Genomic DNA, 25,410 nt, shown 5'->3' with positions numbered 1-25,410 from the left:
AAGAAAAAGGCATCATGACTGGAAACAGCATCATTTTAAACCAAGAAGGAAGCCCTTCTGATAGTGTCACACCTTTCTTCTCCCTCCCCAGACCTGTAACTTTCTCCTGCCTTCCAGGAGGATGTCCTGGTCCCACACGGTGGTTGAACTTCAGTACTGCTGCCCATGCTGGTATTCAAGAGTCTTTGAAAGTGTTACTACAGAAGAAGCTGAACCCTCTTTTTCTTGCTTCTACATGGCTCGACAAATAGCTAGGGACTGACATTTTCACCCTTGAGGGCAATACCTGAAGAAACTAAGGAGAGGAATGCCTGCTAAGAAGTTTCTAGTGTGGGTTGCTCCTTGTCCTCCTAGGGATGCTGTCCCATTCTATAGAAAGCACTCCAATACTTATTCTGGTAAGGCAGAAGCCTGGAAATTGTATCGGCAGCAGAGTCCTTAACGAGGAAGACTACCCTCCCCTTCTCACTGGTAGCAATAATGAAATGATCATAAAGTGAAGTGGTCCCAAAGCCCAAAACTTAGGACCAAGTTGTTTTGATGTTTAGAATATTACTCTTATTTAGGGTTCAATTCAATCTGCAGCTATTCCTCTTCCAAAGAGATAAAAATGTCACCTCTTCACATCCTGCTAGCATTTCAGCCTACTTAGTAGTTAAAAGGAGAAGGCTATCCTCTTCTCCTCAAGCAAGCTGTGAGATGAAACCTTTAAGTCATAGTTTCAATAAGACAGCAACAAAACAGTATAGAGTAGTTGACTTTTGAAACTATTGCAATGTCCAGAGAGAGGGGCTAAAGTTTTGGTTTTTTTTTTTTTTGGTTGAGAATAAGGTGTTTATTTTGGCTCATCTGCTGAGCCAAAATGTTGCTTACTTAAATGTTCATAACTTTAACCTGATCTTGTGTATTTTAAGAATAAAGGTGGATATAGTTATAGACTAATAACAAATAGGTAGATATAGAATACAGAATAATTTTAAATAGCACACAATAGCCATAAGTTTAATCACTTCTCTTGCATTCTGAACTATGGCATGCAAAATTTGGAGGCTTTATCTTGAAATCTATTATTAATATTTCTGCCTGTGTGCCTATAAAATGTGCAATAGGCTGTGCAATTTTAACCATCATCTGAAAGTTGTTTTGTTTTCAGATGATGTTTCCAGATGTTTCTCTATATACCCAACTTGTCAAACACTGCAGCTGGAATCCACCTTAATTTGCTTTTTAAGTCCAAGATCCAGCTTTAGTAATTGACCTTGACTGGGAGCTGCCTGAGGACATAAAACTGTAGGAACAGGTCTAAATGGAAATGGTAATATATTGATCTTTTTCTCCAATTTCAGAATAGAACAGGGAGAGCCAGGATGCTTCTTTCTGTATACAGTGTAAAGACTTCTCTGGTTATGCATAATACATATTGTAATTGCTAATGAGACTAGGCTGCAGACTGATCAGTCTGATTAATGTTCAATTGCTGCACATTTCAGCAAGTAGTTACTCCAAGGTGCCAAACTAGAGCTACTTGCTAGCATAAGCTCTCTACCACAGTTTAGTCTCTGTTCATGTGAGTTGTTTCTGCTGCCTGTAGACATATTGCTTGGATGTCAGGAAGGCAATTTTTCTTATAAGAAGTAACCTACAGAAGGATGCATTCTTCATGATTTGCTATGCATGCAGCAGAATGAGGGAAAATATAACTGGGCTGGACCACTTGCAATCACCCGGCCAACTGCATGGTGCTGAGGCAGGATTAATTACAATGTACCATAGTGGACACATGTTTTCATATGACAGACTTGGAAATCTCTAATACTGCAAAATCTACCATCTCCTTACACAGTTGATGACAGTACTTCTTGGAGCAATTAGAAGATATTTTCTTACATCTTCTTGTCCTATCAGCAAGGATTTGGAGATTATTCTATTTTACTTCTCTCTGCAGCTGCTTATATTTTTGACATCTACTACATTCCTTCTGGAGACTTCCCCCCCCCCCCCCCCCAAGAAAACAAACTCATTTTCTTGAATCTTTCCCTTAAGTGAAGTTTCAGAGACCACTTGAAACATTTTCCTTGTTCTTAGTTGTGGCCTTCAAAACAGTCCATACTTGACTTGTTCTATCCCAGAAGCTGACCTAGGATAGAATATTCCAGCCAAGGAGACTGTAAGGATTACTTTCTGTGTTAATTTTATTTTTTGGCCCAGTCGTTCTATGTTCTAGTGGAATTTGCAAATTAACTAACCTCTGATCAGCCAAGTTTTGAATGAAAATATGAGATAAGATAGCACCTGATGTAGGAGAGACTCTAGTGGAATCCTTTCTAATCCCTGCTTCCAGCTTGTTAGTGAATAATTAATATATATCCTTCAGGACCAATTGCCAAAGAGAATTTTATCCACACAGTGACTTTAATATAGCAGTTATTAATTTATCTGTTAGAATATAATGTGAACTTTTTGATACTGTCTTACTGTAGTCAAAATATAGCTTTTTTTTTTTTTTTAACCTGTTCCACCTACAAGGTCTGTTTCTTTATAACACAAGAAATTTATACTGATTTGTCATAATTTGTCCCTGAAAAATGTACACTGCATGCTATTCATGTCTTTATTATCTTGTGGGTACCTACACAAATATTCTCTCTGAGATATGCTCTGCAGACAAGTCAAAACAGAACTAAGAAGATATGTTCCAAGAAAAGACGTGCTCAATCTGCCTCTTTTTTCACCCATTGTTTTACCACTTGATATCCTGATTCAGCTCAGCCTCCCATTGGGCTGAGTATTGGGAGCTCTCCTATGGGGAGTTCTCCTATCGGAGATTCTTTGGCAGCACTGACTGCAGCAAACTGCAACTTTTTGGTGTATTTGAAGAAAAACAGAAACACAGTCATTCAAATTTTAACTATTAACTTCTGAATGAAATAGTAGGTTTTGAAAGTCTTCAACAGGTTTGCAAGTGCCGGCTGACATCTACAAAAGATTTTGTTTATACTGTTTGTGGCTAAGCCCTCCAATGTGTGCAGATGCAGACCATCAATGAAACACACAAAGTCACCTTAATCAAATTTCAGTATTTGTGCAAACAGTAGTATTACAACAGGAAAGATTTCTTACTGTGTAAAACCAAAATTTAACGATGGGAGCATTGTAGAACTCATAGATCTTTCTTCCAACAGGGATAAGCCTGTGTCTGCTCTGAACTTCCTCTTCCTCTTTCTTTCTTGAGGACTCTCCATTCCCTCGTCCCAGCATTGCCTATAAGAAAGGACATGTTTGTGTTTCTTTCTTTGTGAAGGAAAAATTAAGCTAATTTTTGAGATTTTAAAAAGAAACAATAAAAAACTTCTCTGATTTCTTAATCTGTAGACAAAACCAGGTGACCATAGCTAGATATAAAATGCTTTGTTCTCAGATTATCTTTATTTTGCAGGGAAACTGCCATTTAATACTTTGTAAACCAAAAAAAGCAATGCTTTGGCAGCAACTGTCAGCAGCAGTGAGAAAGCCTTGACTGGTAAACAAAAAATGAGATGAGGAGAACTCTTCTCCTTTTACTTTATGAATACTAAAATTTTTACTTGACAACAGCTTTTTGTGGTGTACTTCTACACAATAAACAGATGAACACAGAAAACAGGTAAGTTTCAGTTTTAAACAAAGAGGAGTTCATAAGGCTGAGACTGAGAGAGAACAGGGGAAAGGATGAGCTGGCAGTTGCTGGACTGGAAGCAATGAAGCACTGAGTCTTTTTACATTGATTGCCAGATCTATCACAAGTGATGATCCCACAGTGAATTTCACATGGATGCAGAGGACTGACCAGTAGAATTCACTGCAGCATTAGGGCCTTGGATTGAAAGATCCTTCCATGTGATTGTAGCTTCTTCCATAATGAAGTTCCAGGCTGCTCATGCACTGCCTCTGCTAGGGTTGGTCTTACTGTTACCATTACAAGCCAGACTCACTGAAGAGCTACTTGGAGCTCCAGAAACACATACTTCGGAAGTCCTCAGCTATAAGTGCAAACCTAGCAAGCAAAATATAGTAGTATTTTGTTCACTCTCAACTTCATGGTCAGCTGCAGAGAAGTGGAAGGAGTCACTAAACTATTTATTCACTGAAGATAATGCTTAAAAGAAGGTGCTCCTGTGTATTTAGGTATGGCGTGATCAAGTAACTGTTCTTTCTGAAGCAATTCTTTGGTGACTAGTACACTAAGAGTGGGTTTTAGGTCATGGTGACTAAGTTCTTTATATTCTGTGGCAGTACCTATAGACAGTAGCATTCATGCACATGAAAGCAGTTATAAGAATTATGATACAACTCTCCTGTTTAATTATGCAGGGATTACATGATGATACTTTTATTTAAATACTTCTACAATGTTTTTCTACAAGTAGATCAAAGCACTTTTGTACTTCTATGTTAAACGAAGCAAACTTTCACCATCCTTGAAGAAAATATTGTTCTCACCTGCAACTTTAAAATATGGAAAACTAAGCCCTTGAAGAAAACACGAGATGACAGACATATTGCCTCTCAATACAGGGGTTCTTTTTTTCTGTCCCTGTGCTTTCTGATTCAACAGGATGTCCAGTACATACTTAACTAATAAGCTTCCTGTTAGCTATTTGATCTGGTACTAGTTCCCTGCCAGAAAAGCAGAGGTACTTCTCACATACTTAGAAGAAAGAATCACAATCTTTCTATTTCTTCCTTTTTCTAGGCGTCACATGGAGCTGTTCATATGGGTCCTGTAAAATAGTGATTTTTAATGATAAATGGATGACCACAATTTTTTCTTTCAGTTAGTGTAGATTTTCTATGTTCCTAGGTGGCTTCTTCCCAATATTTCTCTTTAATTTACGCAGTTAGTGTTTTCCTCTGGTATTATTACTTCCAAATTGGTCCCTTATGCTTTCAATTGGTCACTTGTATTCTTTAATTTGACTATGCACAGATGTTGCCCTGAATATTTTTAATAAAATAGAACAAAGATTCAGGACACAAGTGTACTCCACTGAAACTAATCTGGTGAGATCCTTTCAAAACTGTGGTCTGCTTTGATGAAGTTATCTATTCCCTTTACCTTTTTATGCCCATGGATTTCTTAGTTAATTGCCAGAAATGTATATAAAACAATGCATAATCAAAAAAATTAAGTATATCTCCAGCTGTTGCTCTCAGAGCACACAGAAACACTTAGAAGTCAATAAAGAGTTTCATAAAAAGGAAAAGAATGAAATAACTGTTCAGCAGAGAAGATGCATTCCTATTAGTTAAGCAGATAGGCTGCAAAAACAGGAGTCTTACTGAGTATAACTATAGTAGCAGAGATTACAAAGCCTTCACAGAACCCCAGAATCACAGAATGGTCAGGGCTGGAAGGGACCTCTGAATATCATCTAGTCCAACTCCACTGCTAGAGCAGGATCATCTACAGTAGGTCACAGAGGAACTCATGAAGACTGGTCCTATCACTGAACACCTCTGGTCCCATCCTCCTGATATCTTCACTTTAGGTATTTATAACTACTAATGAGATCCCCTCTCAGTCTTCTCCAAGCTGAACAGATCCAGCTCTCTCAGCCTTTCCTTGTGTGATAGGTGCTCCATTTCCCTCATCATCTCTGTGGTCCTGTGCTGGACTCTTCAGTAGCTCCTTGTCCTTCATGAACTGGGGAACCCAGAATTGGACACAGTACTTATGATGTTGCCTCACCAGGGCAGAGTAGAGGAGGAGGAGAACCTCCTTCTACCTACTGGCCACACTCTTCTTCATGCATCCCAGGATGCCATTGACCTTCCTGGCTGCGAGGGCACATTGTTGGCTCATGGTCATCCTGTTGTCCACCAGGACTCCCTGGTCCTTTCCCCCAGAGTTGCTCTCCAGCAGGTCAGCCCTCAACCTATACTGATATATGCAGTTGTTCTTCCCCAGGTGCATTACTTTGCACTTGCCCTTGTTGAATTTCATTAGGTTTCTCCCCCACCTGCCTCTCCAGCCTGTCCAGGTCACACTGGATGGCAGCACAGACTTCTGGTGTGTCTGACACCCCTCCCAGTTTTGTGTCATCAGCAGGTATCATTACTTGAAGTCTACAAAACCAAAGTGTTTCCCTGGTCTACATTAGGCATTGTTTATTTGGGAAAGAAAAAAAGAAAAAAAATAATCTGAATGCTTTGGGAAAATTACAGCCCAAGAAGACACTAATTTCTTTGCTTCTCTTTAGCTCCTGACGCTGCTTTAGGGAAAGCTGCTATCTGGTGCTACAGAGTTTTCTGTAGCTTTTCCCAAGGCTTTGTCTCTACTGTCCTCTGGTGCTCAAGAATTTTGCAGCACAGTGAAAATCTGGCAGATTTAACAAATGAGGACTGCCGTGCTTTAGTGAAAGGGATTATTTTACAGAGTATAAATCCTTCATAATGTCTTAAGTTTGCTAATTCTGAGACCTTATTTCTCAGTGGAATCAGTGAATTGTGCATGTTTTTTAGAATAATGTTCTTTCAATCCCTGGATTTATGCTTTAGTTCATGGATACTGATTTCCTGTTTGCTACTGTTTTCTTTTTGATAATGATGCTGTAATTTTATCTCATTATAATTACTTTTGAATTAATGGTATCATATAATAAGCTCTTCCCTCCTCCATGCTACAGATGGGGAATTGGTCTGTGATGGCTGAGGATTAGATTTGACCCAATGTCCCTGACTGTTAATTATCTCACAGTATTAACACATTGAAAAGCCTTCCCATAAGAAACATAAGAGAAATAACCTAAGTGACTGTGTTAACAGAATAGCTGCAATGGTGAATGTGAACAAATGTTTTCACTTGGAGGACAGAGCAATCGGGTGGGAATAGCTCAAGATGCTCTTCTGTGTGGGTGGCATCTCTTTCTCTAATACACAATTTTGTCCATGAGTCACCATGAGTCATGCAAGGTAAGCCCGACAGCAGCTCAACCACATTGTAAAGCACAGTACAACTGCATCATTTTAGCCTGAGGGGATTGATGTGCGAGCAGTTTTTACAGGGAGGTTTTTCTAATTGGGATTCTGGTGTTTTGGGGGTCTTTTTTGGCCAGATTTTGTGTTCTCTAATTCACTGACTGCAAACCAGGACAGTTTTGGGTTGTGCATTTTTTCATTAATATATGTTGATGATCCTATAATATATAATATATTTATCTGTTTTATAATTAAATAACAGAAATTTCAGTGCTAGAATGCTCATAGGCACTGAATAGGAATAGGATGCTCCTCCTAATGGCTTCAAGAATCAGTGTTATTTTGGGAGGGGGGTAGACTGCTGGGGTTTCTGATTGACCTAAAAATCAGCAACTAATTAAGGCCCTGGTCAGGATATTGTACAAATACAAAACATCCCTGACCTTTAGATTTTAGTGTCCTTATACTCCACTACATTTAATATTAATGACTGGCAGCTCCATGCATAAATCGTGGAAAAGTCCTTGCTTCTGAGGGACTGGTGATGAGAATAGTATTCAGGTGTGTTCTTGTGAGTAGCTGTGCCAAGGGAAGTCGGTTACCTAGCATCTAGGTGTTAAAGAAATGTGTGCCAGCACTCTCATATATCTGTTATAAAGTTAACAGTAAGGTGTGAGTAACAAGTAGTTTACAGTGGATAAACACCACATCTTTAGAGTATATCCAAATGTTCAGCTACCCACCAGATCCTTTGAGAGGAGCGTAAAATGAAGACACTATCACCTGCAGATGCACCCCCATGCGGGGGATTACTTCACTGTTGCTGTAGTCTGTATGATCACATTATTCTCTGTGAATGAGGTGTGAAATAGAGTAAAAATCACTGTGGACCTGTACCTCATCCACTCCACACAAGTGCAGTCCAGAGGAAAAAACTGACTCTTGGTCTATCAGTCACCTGGACTTAGCAGTGCAGAACACATTAAGACTTCATAAGAAACCAATGAACAGACCTTGACTAGATGTGATCTCTTCATCTTGGCAGTGTTTTTATAAGAATGCATATGGGTGTAATGTTACAGGAATAGAGACTTGAGAAGTATGCACTGGGAATTACTAGAAACAGAGGTAGGTAGATTGTTTGGATAATACATTATCTGCCAGAAATGGAATTTTGAGGTAACTGAAATGATTTTAAGTTCATGAGTTTTTTTTGCTTAAGCTTCACGCTGAAAAAAGCTCAGAAACCCAAACCATGGAAAGATTTTGAAAATATTTTAAACAATTATGTGCCAATTAAGTAAATATGCTGAAAAACCCTGTAGTAATCACACACACACACAAATAATCTCTTTGTTCATCCTGACAGGAAAAAAAATGGAGAAAAAGATGCAGGTCATACGGACACAATAAGTGCAAGCTATGGTCAGGGGTGAGTGACTGATCTATTGACCCAGAATTCAGCAACTGATCAACATTTGTAATATCAGATCACAATCGATTATTAATCTTAGTGAATTATGAACTATGAAGTGTGGCTAAAGGGAAACTTCACAAACGCACTTTCCAGTTTTACAGACATTTTCTCATCAGTGAAGAACAGACCTGACCTAACTTACACTGGACCATTTGAACAATACAAAACTTGGATCTAAAGTATCTTCTTACATTTAAAATGTGTCATGTAGGAATACTCTCTAAAACTGTGACTGAAGGTGAATAAATATAACTGGCTATGGCATCTAACCACATACCATCTACTCTCACCACTGAAGGGCACCTGTGCGAAGAAAATGTATTAGAAGTCCAAAATTTATTCAGCAGAGGTGTACAAAAAAAATTCTTTCTAAACTTGCTGGACTTCAACAAAAAAGTTCTTATTTTATAAAAAATGCGTTGTCTGAGACTTTACTAGAATGATGTATCAAATTTGACGGAGTTGAGGGCAGAGCCAATGACAGGAAAGAGCACATGGAAAGGAGAAGAGGGAACATCTAAAACTTGTCTGAAAAAAAAAACAGAAAACAGATCCAGTTCACACATCACTTCCTTGTAGCAGCAATCAGGCGGTAAAAGGGAAATACAGTATTGTAGACAAGAAACCAGGAGCTGGGATAACTGTAGAGAGATGAAAATTACTTCCTCCCAAAATTTCTCCCCATTGCCAAGAAAAATGTGGCTTGCAAAGTGCTTATTTGATTTGAATAGGCACTTCATAAGTGGATCAGAAGCCAGGCATAGTAAATTGCAAGTAATAGCTAATGAGTGGAGAATGGCCCATTGCTGCTATTCTGGCTTCTGGTCCTTCCCAACAGCCAGGTTCTTGCCTGCAAACGAGTCCTGTAGGTGGGTCTTGTGGGCTGCTCCTTCGGCTTGCCTGCATATTGGGTCCTGTAGGCAGGTCCTTCTGCCTGCCTGCAGATGGAGTCCTGTGGGCAGCTCCTGCTGTTTGCCTGTGGGAAACAGTCTGGGTTTTTTTTGTTTTTGTTTTAGGTTTTTGTTTTGTGGGTTTTAAAATTTAATTTAGTTATATTATTTTAAAATTATTCGTATTTTAATGAAATTAATCAGGAAGATCCCTTCTATTTCTATGCCTCTATCTTGACCTTGACCAAGTGGGGTTGAGTTTTATGCCTTTCAAAGACAATGCAATCAAACCCAAACGAAGGCAAACCTAACCAAACTAAGGCAGGTCTGATAGCTCATACGATAATTGCCCAAATTAAAAACCATCAAACAAGTTTGAGAACTAGAGACTGGAAGTAGGTGACTTGTACAGTTTTCAGAGCTGTAGCTACTTGATTGCCTTTGTGGTGCAAATTTTTCTTCTAAGGCTATGTTACTAATGTGGACAAGTCCTTCCTTACACAATTTTGCTGAGTTGCAGAAGCTCTCAGTAAGGGCTGAGCTGCCTAGCTGTGTGCTAATGTCTTCAGTGAATTAAAAACAGCATGTGTATGTGTGAGCGGTAGTGACCATAAATTCATAAAGAACTTTGAAGAAAAAAATTTTTTTTTTTTCCTGTTTGTGTACTTACTTTCTCTCTAATGAAGTTAACCAAAAGAAAAAAAAAATATTTTCTAGCTTCTATGAATATTTGGGCATTTCCACCCAAAAGAAGACCTAGTGAGCTTGCTTTACACCAGACAGGCCCGCTCATCTGTTCTGGCTGGAAGCTAACAATTCTGAAATCCCATTAATTCATCTAAGACAAAGCACCAAATTGAATAAAAATATGAGGACACTACATCACAACATGATGCTTCAGCATCACTATGCTCTGCTGCAACATCAAGTAACAATGATGCCAACTTGTCTGGTTTCAGTCTCACCAAGGAAAGCGGAGTGTTAAGAGTGGTGTCCTGTCATCTGCCAAATTTAGCCATCAGACTGTCTTCAGCTGTTCCCACAGGAGTGGGAACAACAAATTTACAGCACTTGGGCTGGTGATTTATTGTTGGCACTTACGGTGAGTTCCATGTCTTCCTCCTCTTTTTCTTTTACAGGCTTCTCTGGTTCTTCTGGCTCCTTCTCTTGAAGGTGGATCTCGTTGGCCTGGGACATGTAAGGCATATCATCTTTGTTCTTGAACTCCAAGCTGAGAATTGAAGGAGGAAGTAGAATTCCTAGAATTACCTAAAGCAATAATAATGATAACAATAATCATCACTGTAAACAGACTACAATCAAAATGGTTACTTAATATCAAATGGAGCAACCCCCTCAGGACATTTAGGAAAACAAATATATGTGCATGTGAGTTTCTTTAACAATAGAGTATTTTTCACTTGGGGTAATGTTTTCAGAGCTCCACAGTAAAACAAAGCATGTAACATCTATTAGCATTGCTGTGAGTGCTATAGCTAATTGCCTCTCAGAAATATTTTTATCTGCTTGTTCATCCGATCCGGTATATCCGTTATATACCAGAATATATTTACAAAGTATTAGATGAGGTCAATGACAGGTGGGACCACAGGGAGTTCAGACCTTGGACCTACCTGCAAATTTCTGCATTTTACATAACAGGCAATATCAGTGTAAGTGTCACACAAGCACTACTAATTTCTGCAAGAGAGGGTTAATAGATCTGTGTCCATACTTAATGCACACAAAGGTAGTCAAGACCTAAGAGTGTGTAGCTCTGAGGTGATAAGGTAAAGTCAACAACAGCAGATGCTGATGTGCTTAGTTAGCTTTTGCTTCAGTAACCTGGCAGCCATATAATACTCATGTTAATGCCATTGCTTTCTTTTCTGCCTTCCCTCTCATATGATGTGGGAGTGCACAAGCCACTAAAATTACCTTGTATGGATATACCAAATGAACAATGCTTGGGGTTGAAGCAGTAATATAACTGAACAGATAACATCATAATACAAAAAAAACCACAAACCCACAAAGTGGCCTTTCTGTAATCACACAGACAATAGCTTTTCCTGGTTTTGCAGCAATCTCATGGAAAAGTGTTTCGTTCTAAATGCCTCCCTAAACAACAGTGAAACCAGATAGTTATCTTTCTGGCAAGTCAGGCAGGGTGACTGCTTGTGCTCATCATATTGACCAACAGCACGTGTGTTGAAACTATCCACAGTACCGCAACTAGGAGCAGTTACTGTATGTGAACTCTGTGCCCAGCCTGAGCATCAGGCTACTACTACACTGCTCCTCCACTCAGCTTGTTGCAGAAGGATGTGTCCATGGAGAGCGGCTTACCAGCAGACTGAGAGGCTGTTATTAAAAACAGGCAGGATTAACAACTGCCTCTCTCCGTCCCATTTCTTCTATACATCCCCAGCAAGACTCTAAATAATTACATTCAGCCTGCTTGCCTTTTGCCAGTTTCGAGAGGAGAAAAATGTTCATGGAAAACAGTCCATGACTCATTCTTGAAAATGTATTTCTTTGCCATGCTGCCTCTTGCTCATGTAGCTGGTAGCCTGCTTTATCTTTAAATAGGCCTGCTAATGAGATTCAGTGAAATAAAACACAGACTAGAAATTGAGTAAAGGATTCTTGTGAACTCCTGATATTACAAGAAGCTGAAAGGAAACAGAGTCCACTACCTTCAGTTGTTCATTGTGAAAGAAAGGACTCTTTTATGGCTTAAGAGATGTATGTGGTCAAGAAGAAAGCATGCAGTGGGAAATGAGTTGCTGTGCTGATCCCATCTACCCAGGCTGAATATCTGCAAAGCCAAGCAGCAAACAAGGCATCTGTTCCTCTGAAGGGGGCCTGAGAGTCCAGTCAGAAAAATAGGTAGTAAAGATGTCTCCAGACATGAGAATGCTTCCTATCTGCCACCAGAACAATATTTATGCACAGTTTGTGCAGAAGGATGATGAGAGTGATATCAGGTACTTATTAATCACTGTCACTGGATTAGACTCAGTATGATAATGATGTACATACTCATAAACATTCTTGCCATTGCTGAACATCTTTTCACACAGCAAAACAGCTGAGCATTGACCACTTTTCACATATGCTATTAATGCAGGAGACAGAGAACCCCTTCACTGAAAATATTGCTCAGTCACCTGGGAGGAAGAGGCAATTCTTAGCTGTGTAATGACTGAAGAGTGGTGAAGGTGAAAGACATCAGCCCGTGGACACGAGTTCACCTCCCAGAATTCACCTTGCTCTGTTAGCAGTTTTGTTAAGTGTGGAAGTAAAGCTTAAACAGCTGTGAAAATTAAATTATCCTCTAGATGATCTAAGGTACTCCCTTTGGGTCAGTCATTAAGAAGAGTGGCAGGGGAATGCAAGAAAGTTTGTACTGATTGCTTTGGGCTGTTCTGGGGAAGGCTGTCAGATCAGCGCCTTCCACTAGCTGTTAATTCACTTGCACATCCTTTTTTCTTTACTTATCTTTAAAAACCTTGGCCAACTCCTCAGGTATCCAGGCAGGGTGACATACTCACCTCCTGGCTCAATTAATATTCTGAGGAGTCTCACTGATGCTAGAGGGAACTTTGAGAAAGATGATGAAACAACTAAGTAGTTGGCTTTGAACCTGGGCTGGAGATAAGCTCCCTGCTGAAAACATGAACAGAGGAGGAACAGACCCTGCCTAATGTCACTACAAATAAGCACCTGAAATACAGTTAACGGAGTCAGTTATTAAGGATTAGTTGTGAGGCCCATCACCACATATTAGAACTTGTCTGACAATTTTATTTTAAAACAATACTGACCTTTAGGCCAGAATTTTTGCGCATCCGGAGACGACCCATCCACATGTCAGTGAGCAGCATTTGGCTGCAAGTATGAGCAATGAAGTCCCTGTGCTTGGCTGCCACTGCGAGCTGCAGGCATGTGGCGTTGCTCCAGTTCTTCAGCTCATAGGTCAGCAGTTTCATTGCCAGTTGCTCATCCTGTTTGTACGACTGGTCCAATAGCTCCACTGCCAACTGGCCAAAGTCCCTGCAACAGAGGAACATGCATTCATTCCCATTAGCCCAAGCAGCCTACTGCAGAAAACACCACTTTACAACTGACAGCCTCTGCAAGAAGGGTGTCACTTTCCATAATGCAAATCGTGACTACACATGGAAACTCACAGTTTCAAAAGTGAGTGGCTAATGGTAGGTATAAAAATAAGTGCCCTGAGACAGCAGTGATGAGCACCCACATCTACCAGCTGTCTGCTCCCACCTGCCTGCCCACCTCCCTGACATTTTCTAGATAAAATCCTCTGGTTATCTAAAACTTCAAGGATTGTTTCTATGCTGTTTTCCCATGGCTCTGTGGTCAAGTCGGTGTCTCAGAATTTTGACATTGGGAGAGATTATTATGGAATCTAATATCTTGGATTGCTCACATAACAGTGCACTCTTGGTTAATTAACACTTCTGCCCAAATATTATTTTTGTCAGAATTTCAACAATTGTTCTGGTTGGGATGAACAGAAAGTCTTGAAAAAGCACAGAGAAATGTTGCAGCCTGACTCTTGAGGCCTCAGGAAGAACATGTAGACAATACAGATATTTCACTGTCTTCTTGAAAACTTATCATTTCAGAAGTTATACTGCTAGCAACTCTAGTTCTCTGGCAGAAAAACTGTTTAAAATTTAGACTTTCTCTAAAGGGGCTCTACTTTTCCTACAACCTAAAAATTAAAGCAAGGTACAAATAAGCATATTTCAGGCAGGTTCAGCAGCATATCTCCCTTCCCACCCCCCCCATCCCCCCACCCCGGTAAATTGTATATGAAAGAAAAATGACCTGGAATTATGGTTCAGCTCTTGAGATATATCATCCACCATGTCATTTTCCGATGCTTCATGGGCCATAGCTTTGCAGAGTTTACATGCCACCAGTGCTTTAGCCATAGCCTCCTCCCCATGCTGCCAAAAGAAGAGGGCCATTTTCTGACGCTTCATCAGCACAGCCCACACCATCAGCTCATGGAAAGGGAAGGGGAAGTGATTGATCTCAGGGTCATCCAAATCAATATCAACTTCTTCTTCTCTTTTTTTTGTTGTTTTCCTCCCTCGCCGCAAAGGGACATCATCCTGTGACAATTGTAGAGAATTTTTTTTCACCAGTGAAGGCATTGAATCAATTCACATAATGCATTAGGGTCAGTACCTGATATGTCAAATGCATGTCCTTACATTTTAGAATCCTGTCATTTTAGAAAAGCCACCATTAAAATACATTTAAGAGTTCACTCCAAGTATAACATCTGTTTTAATGCATCTGCCTCCTTCCGCCTCCAGAAAATACCTATCCAGGGGATTTTCTGGTCTGCTGAAGACTCCCTCCCTTCTCATTCTTGTGTTTTCTCCCTTTGTCTTCTCACAAGAGTAGGAATTTCCTTTCTTCACTTCCGTTCTGTCTCTGTATCCCTTCAAAGTGATACCCCTTCTTTTTCCACCTCTTTGCTGTTTCTTTTTCATTAGTTTCTTTCCCACTTCAGTCTACTGCTTTTACCAGATGAGCTGACCTATACTGTGCTGCATCTGTGGACAGCAAAATGAAAGTTGTATAAAATAAACAAGACAACACTACTATCTCCTTGAAGTATCAGTGTGGGTAAAAATGCCAACAAAACTAATAGAAATTTGGCCCTTGTAAAGATTTCTGCATCATTCTCTGCAATGGCTTAACTTATCCCAACATGTTTTAAAGTTACATACTTATGCAACTGAAATTCTGCTTGCCCTGACAGATTGAAACATTTTTTTAAATCTTCATAAGAAAAACTATCCGTAGAGGGGACAGAGGCTTTTTTTGTCTATCTGCTAGAGTTTTATTAAAAAATGTTTCTTGATGTGTCCTTTGCATAAACAAGCTATCTGGATGAAAAATACAATTTGTATGGCACATTTCATACAAAACTTGAAAACAACTACCGGTGCCCTCATAACAGTGAGTTTAAACATTACCTTGATATAACATATATTTGTCAAAGAAAGAAAAGACATGAAGATTTATCACAGGTTGCCTACCTCCATTCCCAACAGTTTCAGGGCTTTTGGCTGTACAAAGAAGTTAGAAAAATGTTATTTCTCCCAGAAGGGTAACAAAAAGTTACAACTCTATGTGTATACATACATACATACATGTTTAAGTGTGTAATGTGATGTATAACATGTAACATAAAGCATACAACAGACAATACAGAATATAGTATAGATCTGAGTAACACAATGTAATGTAATGCAACATATATACACATAAATAAAATAATTATATATATATTTAATTCAACCTTGAGTTTGACCCTATTTCACCGAAACACACAACAGGAGACATATATTTGTATTCAGGTATGTATTACAGCTGGTTTGGGGCTTTGGAAAAGATACAGGAATTACTGGTAAGTCACGGATGGATTTCTCTGGAGTACATAAGTATTTTGTCCATTCCATTGCCACACTTCTGTTGACTGCTGTAGAGCTCTCTGTATTGTTGGTTCAGTACCTCTAATATCGCTACTCAAACACTTTAACACTTTTCTTGATGGAGTGACTAAGGGAAGGAAGTCTCTAACAGCAGCTACAGTTACCACTTTTCCTCTTAAAAATGATATATTTAAGTGATCGGAATCCAACAAACCCATTTTAGGTGTTTGCCTGTAGCTGTTTCACAGAGCTGTTGGTCTTTATGGCTGCTTAGAAAAATGCTCAGTGGTGTGTATTGCTAAAATCTGAACTGAGGAAATGAAAATGTGAGGTAAAAATAGGCAGAGAAAGAACTACAAATCTTACTGGGAGTAGCCAAGCAGAGCTTTCCTCATGCTGGATTGGGTCAGTGGCATTATGGATGACAATAAATATCTTTTTTGTTTTAGAAAGGTAGTAAACTTGCTTGGAATTCAGAGAATTGTAATCTATCAAACATGAAAACCACAAAAATACTTAACAGTGTTTTTGCCATGAGCCCACTGACTCTGCTGGAGCCACATCTAGCCAATTCTGAGTTACAGGATTCTTCACCCTGATACCTTCAGGCCAAAATCAAGAAGATGAGCCATGAGATAGGAAATGTGTCTGTGAAAGCAAAATTTTTTTTCAAGTTTAACTCAGGTGCCCTATGGTGCAGAGGGAAAAAAGACTTATCTTTCAAGTGGATACTCATAGATTTTAGAGCCAGAAGAGACTATTTTATGCCCTGGTCTCACTAGGGCAACAGAACACAATTTTTTTCATTAAATGCATAAAAAATGTATCTTGCATCAGTGGCTGGCTTGTGGTGTGTTGTGGTGAAACAGCTGCTTTGTACAGAATGGAAATGACCCTGTAGACTGACTGTTCGCCTGTAAATCCCTGCAGCCTGGAGCCATCTAAGGAACTATGGTAACCTCTGTCAGTGTGTGCAGTCATACAGATAGCAAATAACTTGCTCCTTACCCTCTTGGGCCCAAATAAGTTGTGGTACAGTGTTCTGAATCTCTTTCGGGTGTAATTGCAGCGATATGCTCCTCCCATCAGGTACTCTATCACCAAACCAATATCAATCAGACTTATCCGATAATCAGGAGGTAAGTTTCCCTGCAATGAAAATAAGAAGGATGGTGGGAGAGGAAGAAATGCTTGTTACTGGCATTGTTAAATATACTTTATAATGATGTTAGAATAAAACAAATTAAGTAGTTAAAAACAGGAATGTATTATTATGCTGGTTAATTAATTCACCTTAAAATAGATCCAACCGAAACCTGGATATTCTCGCTTGGAAAGAAGACATAAGTTAAATAAGAAGGTGAAGAACTTGTTGGCAGTAATAGAAGATAACGTCAGCACACAATACTCATATTCTTCAGCTGGGGAAACAAGGAACATGACTGCAGAACAAAAAGCATGATGATCAGCACACTTGAAAGTTCAGGCACAGTTGCTGGACTCTCATCCTGCAAAATTGCACATTTTCTACACTACCTGTACCCTGCAACTCTTGTCCTGGCTTTTCACATATCTGCTGGCATCTCTTTGGGCTGCCTCATCTGCACCACCAAGGCACGGTGAAGTGACATCACGTCATGTAATTTGTTCACATGAACCAGCTCCTGCATGTGATCTTCCCATTCTGCAGTGTTTCCTTCCCATGCTCCAGGAAATAAAGGGCATGGGGGAAAGAGCTTTGTTATCTATTCTAGTGGACTTACACAGTGCATGAATTATTATTATTGCTGGGTGCTAGAGGCAAGAAGAGACTGCATTTGTTCTTGCAGTTACATACAAATAAACACATATCTTTGCTTAAATTCCACATCTAGTATGAGAAAAACACCTGTATGTATGAAAGTATGACAGTTGTAATAAAATATCTGAAGCTAACTCTGGTATTTGTTAAAGAAGAAAAACTACAGGACCAGCACATTTCCTAGATGCTTCCCCCTTGAACTCCCAACACGTTTTACTGAAAATCACTCTGATCACTGTAATCTTGCTACTCAATTTCTAGCAGTGCCAGGTAGATTGTCTCCAAGAGGTGAACTGTGTTTTTGACAAAGGTCATTAGCAGGATCCTGGAAAAGATATCTACATGTTCTCTGTTTCTTCTCCTTTCTGACCCTCTGTTGAATTTAATACATACAGCATGTGTTCAGTATGCACCTTTTATTTTGAAGGGAAAAGAATGATAAATATGTCCATGCCTGACTGCCCTCACTTTGTGGACTCCCTTGCACATATCTTCCTTCTCTTCACTGTCAAGCCTGAAAATGGCAACACTATGGTTATGAGTTCTCCAATACTTATGGCTTGCAAAGCTGTGAAGAGCTCATTAGCAGGCTGTCTCTTACTGCATATTAATCTGAGTTTGCCTTTGAATTAACTGAACATTTTTGTCCTTCAGTAGCAGTAAGCCTTTTGTGACACCTCGCAGGCCAGAACAATTTCAGGGTGTGCTGGCTTCATGGATGTGCTGGTGAAGCGCTCTTGAGGGTCTTTGGTCATGGAAGAACAAAACCCTAGCTTGGGCACATCTGTTCTTCTGTTCCCCCCCTGGGAACTCTTTAAGGAAAACTGTGATCCCTTTATTTGAGGTAAGGGCTAATGGAAAGCAAATGCTCCCCAGTATAAGTTTGCCTCCCCTAAATCACTGTTTCCAAATTGTTCAGATGACAATTTATGGTTGAGCAAGTGGCTCCCTACCAGAAAAGAAAGTATAATTCAGCAAATTGTGAACAGGTTACCCAGATCTAGAGATCTCATTAAGAACCATGTAGATTTACAGAACCCTCTCTGTCCTGTATGTCATTGTGCAAAAGATGTGACTACAAATAAAAAGTGGAAAGAGGGGTAAATCTTCCTTCTGTGAACTGTGAAAATCAGCATTGGAAGAAGAAAATTACTCTAGTAAAAAATTAAATCATATAGTCAACATTGCAGAAGGACCAGGAAATTGTAATTGTTAGTTTCAAAATTTTTCAGTGTGCTGTAACAAAATAATCACATTTTCTGTAATTATATACAGCACAGATTAAAGTTAGCCTGTAGCTCTTTTCATGCGGTCATCAAAAGAAACTTAGTGATTTGCAGGGAGCAATTTTATGACTGCCATGTCTTGCTGGAAATATCTGCGTGTCTGTAGACGTCTGGCTTCTCTGCAGATGTGTTTATTAGATTCAGAGGAGAGAAACACTAATGGAGATCAGATGACAACTGGTTCTGAGAAAAGATGAAACGGATGCCAAGATCCTCCTTCCTCTTCTACTTCAGTCAGGAAGACCAATTGCTTATTTCCCTCTCTGCTCACCATGGTACAAACAGCATGAAAGGTGAGGAAGTAATTTTAATTCTGAACTGTTTAAAGAAAAATAACATAAATCTAAAAATTAAAACCTGCTTAGCTGTTTGTTTGTTAGTTTGGTTCTTTTCCCTAAAATGTTCTTATCTCTCAAGAAATCTTAAGGCAATGACATTTTTACTAGAACAAGGATGAAGGCATGGGTAGAAGTGGGAGCTGTGGCTCCGAGACAGAGTTCTAGTTCTCCAACAGACCTCTGCTGCCTCAATGCAAGACACATAAAAATGAATGCTTTGATATTATTGAGTGGCAAAAAATACTTGAGAGATTGAAAAATCTTAACCGGCATCAGGGTGCTGCATGTGTTAGAAAGTATGAGTTTCTTGATCAGAGCTCTTCTGATTTCTAGAATTTCAGGAAGAGATTTAGATAAAAAAATTCCAAGACAGTATCTTTAAGAAAAGATGCAAAATTTGCATCTAAATCTCCCAGATAATATTAAAGCACTTTACTAAAGAAAAACGAGAAATTCACAGCAGAAATGCACACTTTATAGACATACGGATCTCTGTGGCTCCATGCTAACACACAATTACTTTTCCAAAGTGAGCAATCCTAGTAAAGCCAATTGGACCATCCTTGTGAGAGGAGTTATGCACGTGGCAAAGCATTTGCCCTACCAGCAGACACCTGTAAATACCCTGTCAGCAGTGAGGCTGCTTGCAAACGAAGCAGTGGTGTAAGCGGGCCAGAATCTGTCCAAGAACAACAAAAATTGGGTGGGCTAATTCTAGTACAGCCAGGGTGGTCAGGAATGACAGAGGAGAAGGTTTGATTTTTGGGTATGATACGTGTCAAAGTTAATAGCCAACTAACTTCAATTTTGGGATTAGCTCTTCAGTGCTACTGCATAATTCTTTCCCTGAAGACACTTCAACTTTAAACTTTAATCAGCTATAGATTTTTTCACTTAAAGTGCATTTTTGTATTTAGCATGTACCAAGCCTCTGGCTTTGCATGCTGAGTCAAAAAACATTGCTTTTAAAATTCTGTATATTGCTCGTTAGTTCTCTGGGATTATAGACATACAATGGCAGTCCAAAATAAAGGACTTTGACAGGAGGTGTCAAAAAGGCCATGCTGCAAATGATGCAGGCACATTTGTCCCAGTATGTAGTTATGGGATTGAGAGGACTAAAAAAGAGATGAGCACAGCTGTCTCTAAAGTAGCATAATTAAGAAGTTATTTGTCTTGTTAATATACACAAAATTCAAGCGTGCTCTGGTTATTTTAAATTCCTCAAGAGTGTGTCTCCAGGCCTTCACAATATGCTGTCCAGGGTAACAGCCTGGAAATCCAAAGAGAAAATAATTTTTGTCTTGTATGTTTGTGCATACATGTGCATGCTCACATGCTTGTCTGTAAGCTGCCACAAACATGACTGTGGTAATGTCATGTCTATTGTTCAAATTCTTAGCTTTATTAAGCAGTCAGGGTGGTCTTTCACACAAAAGAACCCCTCTTACTCACTTCTACAGCTATGTAACACAATACATGCTTTTGTGATTTGTAAGCAAAGTGTTCATTAAGCATATCCTTTAAGTGTTGTCTCAAGGGGACATATTACATTTTCTGTAATTATATTTTTCAATACTGTAATTCAATCTGAGAGGCTAGGTATCTAGCATCAAAATACACATAAACTCAAAAAAACTAGCATCAGCTAGTGCATGATGGGACACTTAACTGTCAAACAGTAATGTCCATTAAGAAGTCATTTGAACTGTAGTTAGATCTGCTGCCTGATGTACAGCTTGGATGACTGGGAAAGGATCTGCTATCGCAAGCTGTCACTTTTCTCCAAGTGATTTGTGGTTGTTCCTCATCACCAACAAAATGAGAGATACAGCCCCAGAGGTGCAATTTTCTCATGAAAGTGCTAAAGGGGTGCACCAGTCTGTTTTTAAAACCCATAACTATATTCTAATAAGAGTACAGGTTGACTTAATGTAGTGGGAATTACTGGAGACTGAAGATATGGACAGCAGAAAGAAAGATGAATTTATGGAAAAATGGCCATGACCTAACACTTAGAAATCACTGTGGAACAAATAATGTCATTAAATAAAGTGGAAGTTCATTGAATGCCTATGAACGTCTACCAATATATACCTATGAGTACTGATTGCCTATTTTATTGACTTTTTTCCAAATACTTTTTTTTTTTTTTTTAAATATGTCTTTTCTTAGGGACTCAGAAAATGATACTGGTATTATTTAGTCATTCAATATGCAAATTGCTATGCCTTTAAAAAACAACTTGGAAAACTTATGCTGTGGGCGAGAAGGAGTATGAAGATGAATATATTCTAAAGTAAGAAGACAAATGATGCTAGTTTCAGCCTTTTACAGGTACATAAATAACCACATATTTGATAAAAAATATTCTGGTAACTTGAGCTTCAAGAGAAGTAGCCTCTCTAAATGTTCTGTTCTGCTCCACCCCAGGGGATTTGTACATAAGAACAGTTTCAATTTCTTCTAAAGCCATTTCATACTTTCTGATGGTCGCTTAATATAGTACATATAGTTGAACTATGGTGATGCATGTAACACACTAACCACAGAAAATGACCAGAAGCTCTCTAAACACAGCTAATGATTATTCAGTAGCATTATTTAACAGAAAGCGGACTATGAAGCATTGCCACTCTCCTCCTCTAGTTGTCTTCAGTTCTGCTCAGCTGTCAGTGACAGAGGAAACCACAAAAACCTGTGCTTTTACAAAAAAAAAAAAAAAAATCTCCATTCCTTTTTCGCTCTTCTCTCTAGTCCCATGTATGGAAGTGTCCTTTCTCAAGTGTGCTACCCTTGAGGTCCAATTTACATAATGTGCAAGGTTTTAATCTGCACATGCTTTGGGAGAATGTTCAAGCTGATGAGGTCAGTTGTAGGTTCAATTCCCTTACTTAAATCATATATTTGGAGGCTAAGGGTTTTTCATTCGCTGCTGCTACTGCAACACACTTAATGCTGGACACATTGCTGAAGGTTTTTGGTATTCCCTTCCTATCATTACACCTTTCTGTGTTTCTGTCCTGCTCTCCTAATGGTTCTCTATAATTCAAGATGCATGAAATTAACTAGATAAAGGAGCATGGGAAAGCTGCACTACTTCTTTTTGTATATTTCTGCTGAGGAAGACGGCTACAATGTACCATACAACAAAGAACATGGAATTGTTTCAACAAACTAGGATCCAGCACAAGTATAAGGGATGTTTTATAGGCTTGGGAATAAACTAACAACATGAAAATTAGATTTGACAACAGTTGCAGGTATGGAAAAATAGAGATAACAGCATAAATCCACACAGTATGAAGAGCCTACAATTATGCTAGCAGAAGCACTATTATTGAAGCATCTAAAACGACAGAGAAAGCAAGCCAAATAACTTGCTAATTGTGCTTTGAATGTAAAAAAGTTCATATTTATTACATAAAAACAGGACATTCTGTAATGGCAGGGGAGGGAGAAGGCTCTGACTAAAAGCTCATGCAAAACAGAAATTGTATCTAGCTACAAAAAACAATCATAGCATTATCTCCAACCTACCGTCTATTGGACTCTTACCTTTTTGACGTCCCTGACTAGATGATACAGAGTGTTGGATGGTCCATGTCTCTGCAAAGGGCAAATAAAGAAAAATAAAATATTTTTGTATTGTCCAGAAACCTGTAAGATGTAAATGCTGGAAAGGCTTTCTCACCTTAGTAGTTTAAAAATTGGGCAAATGAGAGCACTTCAGTTGTGCAGTGTTGTAAATTAAAAAAAAAAGAAAATCAATTACAAGAACATTATTTCACCTGACCTCTTTAGTACAAAACCCTTCCATAAGAAAACAGCAAGAACTGCCATACTGGGTGACAACTAAGGCCCTATATACTGGATTAGGCCCCTGGTTTAGGCAAAGTAGGAGCCAGCACAACATGTACAGCCTCTGGGAGAGAAGGGAAGGAAAATCGGCTGCTTACATTTCAGCCTTCCTGCACTCAGTTCTCCACTTCCACTGTGGGTGGCTCAGAGAGCCCCTGAGCATGCCATTGCATCCAGGCTGTCTTGTCTGAAAGCCACTAGCAGCATGCACAGTCTGTGAATTTGTCCAATCTTCTTTTTACTTCATTTGATATGCAAAACATTTTTACATTTCCCAGAATTATATGTTATATGGAGAAGTACTTTCCTTTATGTTGTATTTTTGACTGTTGCTGATATTTTAAGAAACTTCTGTGGGAGGTTTCCTTGGCTGTAACTGATGATAGATGAGACCACTGCATACATGCAGAGTCAGTGTTTCCATATGTACATTGCTCTGCAGTTACCAACACATAATTTTATGTAACCCCATCACTGAGCATGATTAGCCTCCTGCAATTCTTCATATGTTACTTCGGACTCACATACCCAGAATGATGCTAAAGCACCTGCAAACATTGTCCCTTCAGTAGTTAGTATTCTTCAGATGATCTCTAAACAGGCTGAACAGCAGTTGTCCCAGGACAGGGTCTTGGATGACCCTGGTCATAACATTCTTTTGTGGTGAGAACAGGCTATACATTCCTCCTCTCTATTTTCTATCCTTCAAGTAGTTTTTAAACCACAAGCGCAGCTTATCTTCTATGTCGTGACAGCTAAACTTCTTCAACAACCTTTGATGTTTCCAAATATTGTCAAACAGGTTTTGCAAAAACAGGTGGACTAAGTACAACATCCTTATTCTCCTGCATGTTGACTTAAGGAATGGTAGTAAATTTCTAAGGCTTAGCATTTTCATACAGAAGCTGGGTAAACTCTCTCTTGACATAAAATGGACCTTCTTGTCTATTGATTCTATTCTTTATTACATTTTTTACAAAATTTCCATGAAAGAAGTCATATTCACTGGTTTGTAGGTTCCCTCATCATTCTTAGGGCTCATGTTGAAATCTGGTATTTTTTAATTTGCCTTGTAATTTTTTTGGTGGTAAGACTATTATGGATGCATTAGGTTGTATATCATAATAGGTAGTTCAGGCATTTCACAGCCTGGGTCTTTTGGAACTCTTGCATGAATAATTTATGGTGATTTCTATAGCACACAATAAATTTGCTCAAAGCCTTCTTTTAGCTGTAGAACTGAAGACTTTCCTCAAAGTTACAGTCTTTATTACAGTAAAAACTGGCTTTGGTACAAGAACTACAATTCCTTATCTCTGTAGCAAGAAAGCTCACAGGCCTTCAATTCTTAATACACAGATGCTAATTGATAGGCAAAGTTTAAGCTGATCAAAGATCAGATAGGAATCTGTCTCAAGGATGCCAGGGATACCTGTTCCTGTACATTTTGCAGAAATTTAATGAATTCTTTTCATATTTGATATTTTTGAAAGACTGACTTCCGGTCACCATCAGTATGAAACACATTTGGATAATAGCCCAGTGTGCCAGCTTATGATGGCAGGGCTTTGAAAAGAACTGGCAGAAGAAAACCTTTTGAAAAAGGCTATACACTGTATCACAACCTCTCTCCAACAGAGAGCACTAGCAATCCTAAAAACCAGATAATACTTTAAGATCAGTTAATCAATTTGAACTTACTGGTTCTCTCATCTCTGAGCAATAATGATGTGAATGCTAGAATGTGTTTCATAGTTGAGAACTCAAAAACCTGTTGGAACCGGTATGGTTTGATGTTAATTTTACGGCAAAAATATAAAACTTGCAAACAAGACTTTAAAATTCAAAACTATCATTTGGAACATTTAGTGAGGACATGGGGAAGTCCTTCACTGTAACAGACCTCCTGAAATAATCAGATTTCATCTCTAAATTCAGAATATTATTCCAAGAAGTTTTTTTCTATTTGTTTTCTAGTGGCTGAGTTTGATCAACAGTTGCAAGAATTTTCTGAAAACATAAGGACTTATACTGTCAGGAATCACCTATCACCATCCTACAGGTCCTACCTTGCCTGTTACTATCTTTTAGCCAGTGTCATCTGCCTGAATCTCAGGTCTATCGTTTTGGAATTACAATGACCAGAAATCAGCTGATGTTGTATGGGGCTTCATCCCTGTTTTACAAAAAATCTGTACAGCAGATTAGGTGGGCAAGACATAGCACATTCCATTATATGAGACACAAAGCTAAGAGACAATGTGGACTCCTAACATGGAAAATTTCTGCAGCAGCTGTAGGCTGCCTTGTGCATC

At 39.0% G+C, this 25,410-nt stretch overlaps 1 protein-coding gene across 1 annotated transcript in view; it reads right to left on the bottom strand.

The window, feature by feature from the left end:
• The window catches only part of TRPM3 (transient receptor potential cation channel subfamily M member 3), a 278,305-nt gene that overhangs the window by 35,122 nt on the left and 217,773 nt on the right, over window positions 1-25,410 (bottom strand). Inside the window, exons 13-20 of the mRNA XM_051643557.1 lie at window positions 22,793-22,843; window positions 17,103-17,138; window positions 16,818-16,958; window positions 15,414-15,443; window positions 14,185-14,474; window positions 13,155-13,383; window positions 10,426-10,593; window positions 3,121-3,261 (exon numbers count right to left, since the gene is read on the bottom strand). Of these exons, the coding sequence (XP_051499517.1) occupies window positions 3,121-3,261; window positions 10,426-10,593; window positions 13,155-13,383; window positions 14,185-14,474; window positions 15,414-15,443; window positions 16,818-16,958; window positions 17,103-17,138; window positions 22,793-22,843 (1,086 nt within the window). The remainder of the gene's footprint in view (window positions 1-3,120; window positions 3,262-10,425; window positions 10,594-13,154; window positions 13,384-14,184; window positions 14,475-15,413; window positions 15,444-16,817; window positions 16,959-17,102; window positions 17,139-22,792; window positions 22,844-25,410) is intronic.

Source organism: Apus apus, chromosome Z, assembly GCF_020740795.1.
Source record: "Apus apus isolate bApuApu2 chromosome Z, bApuApu2.pri.cur, whole genome shotgun sequence".
Taxonomy (NCBI): domain Eukaryota; kingdom Metazoa; phylum Chordata; class Aves; order Apodiformes; family Apodidae; genus Apus; species Apus apus.
Note: the sequence above shows the minus strand (reverse complement) of the source record. Positions and strands in the feature narration are given on the sequence as shown.